This window comes from Microtus oregoni, unplaced genomic scaffold (assembly GCF_018167655.1).
Source record: "Microtus oregoni isolate MIOR12 unplaced genomic scaffold, Mior012 000012F_ref0000307, whole genome shotgun sequence".
In the NCBI taxonomy this organism is placed as follows: Eukaryota; Metazoa; Chordata; class Mammalia; order Rodentia; family Cricetidae; genus Microtus; species Microtus oregoni.
The window spans coordinates 30546050-30552049 of NW_024543071.1; the positions used below are offsets into that span (position 1 = coordinate 30546050).

Genomic DNA, 6000 nt, shown 5'->3' on the forward strand with positions numbered 1-6000 from the left:
GGATGAGTAGCTAATCATATCCTTACATCCTGGTTCCTGAGACATCTACCTCACTGTGTTTTCCATGTGCACATCAACAGGAGCAAGTTTCTGCTTGGAGTTCCTCAACTACATTATTTATATGACAGTGGTGATTTGCAAACTTCAGCTTTTTATTTGCAACCCAGAGTGATAACTCAAAAGACTTCATTTTCTGGGTGTGATAGTGAGTTCCAGGTCAGCAGGAGATACCGCGAGACCCTGTGTCAAACAAACAAACAAACAAAACAACAAAACAAATGGCTTTCATGCATCATACTAACACCCATCATTCGGCAGAATGTTTTCTATATAATAAGCCTCTTCGTCACTTCCATGTTCTGCCTATGCTATCCTTTACAATTAGTGTTCAAAAACATTTCTGAAAGCAATTTAAATATTTGAAATTCGTAACCTGAAAATTGAGATGAGTATGTCTCTAATTCAGAATGGAAGTGTCCTAACAACTTCAAGGTTAACATCTGTAGCCTGTCACAGTTACAGCTAACGAGTTTATTAAAGGAATATTCATGGCCCCTGTTATAGTACAAAATGCAGTTCATCTCACACAAAACTCCTCAACCATGAATCATCTCCTTCGACAAAGCAGCTCCATCCTCCAAGCGGAATTCTTTTACAACACTCCTGAATATATCATCTCATTGATACTACCTCTATCACCTCATCCTAACACACATACTAAATCTTTTCTTTTTCTGTTCCCTTTCTCCTTCCTTCCAGCCTTTCACGCCTCCCTTTCCTTGACAAGGTATTACTCTAGCCCAGGTTGATCTAGAACTCATTAGGTAGCACAGGTTGGTCTCAAATTCACAGCAATATTCCTGCCTTGTCCTCCAAAATCTGAAGTGCTGGGGTTACTGGGGTGAGCCACAAAGCCATGTTCTAAATCTTTTTAAAACTTCCATTTACTCCCAGCACTCAGGAGGCAGAGGCAGGCAGATCTCTGTGAGTTCAAGGCCAGCCTGGTCTACAGGACAGAGAAACCCTGTCTCAAAAACAGACAAACAAACAAACAGTAAAAACAAACAAAGAAAAATTTAATGCTTCAAAAAATGTAGATAATACTAATACAGACTTCAGTAGGTATTTATTTTTTAGTGGCTGTATGTATAGATGTGGAAATGCATGTGCCATGCAAGCAGAAATGCAAGAACGACCTGCAGGAGCCAGTTCTCTGCTTTTGCTATATGGGTCATCAGGGTTGGCAGCACTTCCCCCTCTGAGCCAGGTATTTAAACCTTGTTGGCCTCCAGTCTAGTTTTTAGAATTCCGAACTGGAATCACAATATCAAAAAAAGCAAACCTCTACTAACATATCACAATGAAAACCAAGCAATAAGCCCAATTTATTGATGAAATGTGCTATTTTAAAATCTTTATCAAAAAGTAAAATGAGTGTCTTACAGAAACGTTTGCGCATAAACAACACCAACATGCATCGTTCAAAACTGGCTAGAAAATTAGTCTGGACAGACATGACTCTAAAACACTGGAATCCCAAATAGCAACTTAGTACATAATAATGGGAAATAGACGAGGTCTATAAAAGTTTACTAGAAGACCCACAAAATATACTTAGTTTTAAAGACTTTAGTTTAACGTTCCTATAATTTCACGGGTAACCAACAGTTCACATACATTAACTTTTGTAGACATTCAAACAACCAGTTGAGACTAAACACACATTTCTTCTACAAAGCTAGTTTTCTCTTTTGAAACTACATTTTTCTTATGTGCGCTTACTCTATTGAGTCCTGACAAAAAAAGCAAAATCTATATAGTCACTCTTCTCCTTTGTGTCCTTCTCACTGCCTTCAAACATATTTCAAATCTGTAGAACCCTTTGGACCTTCAAAATGTACTACAACCTTCCAAAAAAATAATAAAATTAATACCCTCATTCATGAGGCTCAGCGAAGATATTTTAAACCAATTCATTCCAAATTATGAATGTAACTGATAGCCTCTTATTAACTTAGAGATATTTTTGCTTTTAACATTTTGTAACCTAAGCTTATTTTAACACACACTGATTTGTTCTTTTTTTTTTTTTTTTGGTTTTTTGAGACAGGGTTTCTCTGTGGCTTTGGAGCCTGTCCTGGAACTAGCTCTTGTAGACCAGGCTGGTCTTGAACTCAGAGAGATCCTCCGCCTGCCTCTGCCTCCCGAGTGCTGGGATTAAAGGCGCGCGCCACCACCACCCGGCAACACACTGCTTTGTAAAGTTTAGGAATGAGAAAATTCAAACATTTCCCAGGATAAGAAGAGCTACACACATACATTCCAAAAGGAGAAGACTTGGCAGGTGGAGCCTGGCTCTTGTTTCCACTCACCTGGCCATAAAATCTCAAATCTCAGAATTTAAACCTGATTTTTCTAACTAACAAAGCTTACACTCACAATACCATTACACCTAAGGTGCCATGTAGCCACCCTAAGGTATTCCAGAAATTTACTTCACTCCATGCCTCTGAGCCCAAATATTGCCCCAAATCTAACTTTTGAATTTTTTATTTCCTTGTGTGTGATGTACTGTTTTCTATGTAGGTAAAATTCTAAGTTTTACAAACAAGATATCATTAATAACCAATGTGTTACTGTGAAACAGCTGTCTGTAGAGCAGGTGTTTGAACGAAAGGAGTAGGAGATGTTTCAATTTCATAATACTGCATCTAAACCCAAATCCAAACAACAGATTTACTAATATTCATAATGTCCCTAAGACAACTAGGATACAGTGTAATGTTCTTTTTGTGTAGAGGAATAAGGTAATTTACAGGCTTCTGGTCTATCATGATAAATTTAAATAAATCCGATTTTTATCTTTAGAGGTTAAAAAAAGTAAATGTTAGGTTTTACAATGTGTTACATTCAAATAAAACTACTAAATTTAGAAAACAATGTAAAATTCAAGTTCTAATTATGCTTTTCTACATAAACTATTAACTTTAAATAGCTACACCTAAATAAAAGTTGTTCAAGTACCATATGTACTGAAAACGAATCTCATTTAGATACCAAGTACACCGCATATGTTTAAAAATTCAATTAAACACAGAACGGAGTATCATATTGCTGATACTGTAATTGTTTAGTAGTCTTCTGTGTTTTGATACCTTTCTGAAAAGTAGGTCAGCCAAAACAGTGACAAAAAGTCTAATTTACAGCCTAACTATGCAATAGTAATATAGAAGAGGAACCACAATTACCTAAATTCTAGCACCGGTTTTACTACAGCTGCGAGTAAAGACAATCAAGGGCATTATGGGCATTCCAATGGTAACAAGCAGAAAGCCAAGGATTAAACCAAACCAAAACCAGTGTTTCACATATTAAGCAAGAGCAAGGTCAATCAGCTTTCAATTTCTTTCAAAGAGAACACCACTCTGTAAGCGATTAGTACTGTCTCTTTGAATGGGGAGGGGCAGTTTTAAACTTAGAATTCTGTAATTTTTACAGACAGACCTCCAGCAAGCGGCAATGTCCGAACATGGGCTATCCCACTCACCACTTAACTTTCTCTTACCAACTCGGAACTCAAGACACAAGAAGGAAAAAGCTAGGGCTCAAAGAATTCTGCTCCATGCTCTAAGCCTTATTATTTCCAGGTGCGGCGCAGAGAGATATGAATTCCTGGACTTTTAACCCCCACCAATCCAAGAGCAGCAGACGGACAGACGGACAGACAGACAGACCTACAGAGACACACACACACACACACACAGAGAGACAGAGAGAGACAGAGAGACATACACAGAGGCCTCCACAAAGGAACAACTCTTTAAGTTTCTAGAAATCACTGACAACAGTCCGACACTGGGTAGAGACCAACAGGCTTTCCGGAACTCCAAAACAACGACCTTTAAAGAAGGGGGAGCTGGGATGCCACAGCTGCCAGAGCGCTAGGGGACGTTCCAACAGATTGGCTCCTCGGCAATGAGGGCAGAGAGGCAGGCAAGTCCGGACTCAGCCAGGGAGCTCCCGGCCCGGCGCGCGGCTGTGGGCGCCACGCGGGACCTGGGGGCTGTGAAGACAGCCCGCGCGTGGCGCCAACCCGAGGGCGAGAGGGTCTGAGGGCGCGCGGGGAGTCGCTACAGGACCCGAGTCGCTCCGCAGTCGAGAAAGGGCCTGGGTCGCTCGGAGGAAGTCGGGACTGCGCCGGGGTCGCTCGGGGATAGTAGGGACGGGGCCGGGGTCGTTCGGGGAAAGTCGGGACTGAGCCGGGATCGCTCGGAGGTAGTCGGGACGGGGCCGGGGTCGCTCGGAAAGGGGTCGGGACGGGGCCGGGGTCGCTCGGAAGGAGTCGGGACGGGGACGAGAAGTCGCTCGGGGGGAGTCGGGACGGGACGGGGGTCGTCGTTCGGGAGTCAGGACCCGGCCAGGATGGTTCGGAGGAGGTCCGGTCGGAGCCAGTGTCGTCCGAGGGGGAGATCGGGACGGGGCCGGGGTCGTTCGGAGGAGGTCCGACCGGGACCAGGGTCGTTCGGGGAGAGTCGGGATTAGATCCAGGCCTCTCGGGGGAAGTGGGGACGGAACAGGGGCCGCTCGGGGGAAGTCGGGACGGCGGCGCCTACTTACTCGGCTGTACCAGATGCTGAGGCGGGCCGGGGCCAGCACGGCAAAGAACGCTCTCCGAGGATCGGACTGGACGTGGAGCGGCGCCTCGGCCGGGCTCCGCGGCGCACAGAGCAGCCTCTTGGGCCAGCCGCTCAGGAAATACATGGTCCGCGCGCGGCCCCGACAGCCCCCGGCGGCCCCGGCCGCGTCTGTCACGCTCGGCGACCCCGGGCCAGGTGCCCACCTCCCACACCGCCACCGGCCGAGTCGGCGGCGGCGACAGCGGCAACTCGGGGCATCTGCCCGGGGGCCGGACCGAGCCGGGCCGACGCGGTGCTGCGCGACGCAGTCTCGGGCGCTGACGGGCCGAGGGTGGGGGAGGCGGGAGGCCAGTGGGCCCAAGGCGGGAGGAGCCGAGGCCGGCCCGCCCCGCTCGCCGCTCGCGTCAGCACGCCGCACGGCGCGGGGAGGCTCCTCAGGCTCCGCCCGGTCCTCTCAGGAGGCCGAGCGTCAGCACGCCGGTCGCTGCGCTGGACGCCGCCTGTTCGAGGCGTCTTGCTGACGACCGGGAGCGTGGGCCTGGGGACCGGGGAGAGGCGACCGAGTCCAGTCTGTGACAGTCCTGGCGGCGCGGCCCATTAGGACTTCCCTCGATTGGCGCGCGCTCCGGGGCTGGGGGGGGAGGGGGCGCCGCGAGGGCGGAGCGAGAGTCACGTGACCCGCAGACTAAGCTTGGCCCTAGGTCTCTGCGACGCCAAGGCTGGGGCGGTGTGTACCGAGAGATCTTTTGTGTGCTGCGGTTTCAAGTGAGAGCTGCTGATGTCCCTGCCCTTACGGAGTTCGCATTCAGTCACTAAACTGCGTAGCCAAAGAGCGCTTCAGTCCTGTCTTCGGGTCTTCAAGCGTTCTAAATCTAGTACAGTATATATTTCTAATTCAGTTTGCATCCTCCTGCCCCTCTACCAGCTATAGTGCTAGACGAAGCCCAGATGGTGTCTTTTGCACCACCAGTAAAAGATGTTCTGGAAAAGAAACGGGCTTCTTTTTCTGAGTTGGACCAGACTGGAGATAACTGTATCGGGGTAGTCAATTTTGGGGGATGTTTAAATTGGGGATCTGGAGCCTTAAAAATAGCTACAACTTTTAGCAGACTGACCTTATAGCCCCTTGAACGCCTGAAGGAATGATAGGAAGTGGAGTTGGGAAGGGATCTGAATAAAGTGCTTCTCTTTTCGTGCTCGCCTTTCATCTTCCCGAGTTACTTTTCTCAAAGGTGTTAAACGGGTTTAAAAGTAGCAGCAAAGAGGAAAACAAAGTAACAATCCGGATTTTATAACAATGTAACTTTCCCTAATTGTTCTAACACTTGCTGCTTTTCAAAGAAATTCACCAAAGGAATGCCTT

The 6000-nt window shown here is 47.1% G+C and overlaps 1 protein-coding gene across 2 annotated transcripts in view; it reads right to left on the reverse strand.

Moving 5' to 3' along the window:
• Ric1 (RIC1 homolog, RAB6A GEF complex partner 1) overlaps positions 1–4983 on the reverse strand; it is a 94317-nt gene extending 89334 nt beyond the window's left edge. For both annotated transcript variants that reach the window (XM_041661232.1, XM_041661231.1), the window contains exon 1: positions 4618–4983. In XM_041661232.1, the coding sequence (XP_041517166.1) occupies positions 4618–4761 (144 nt within the window). In that variant the 5' untranslated portion in view covers positions 4762–4983. The remainder of the gene's footprint in view (positions 1–4617) is intronic.
• Positions 4984–6000: the final 1017 nt, after the last annotated feature.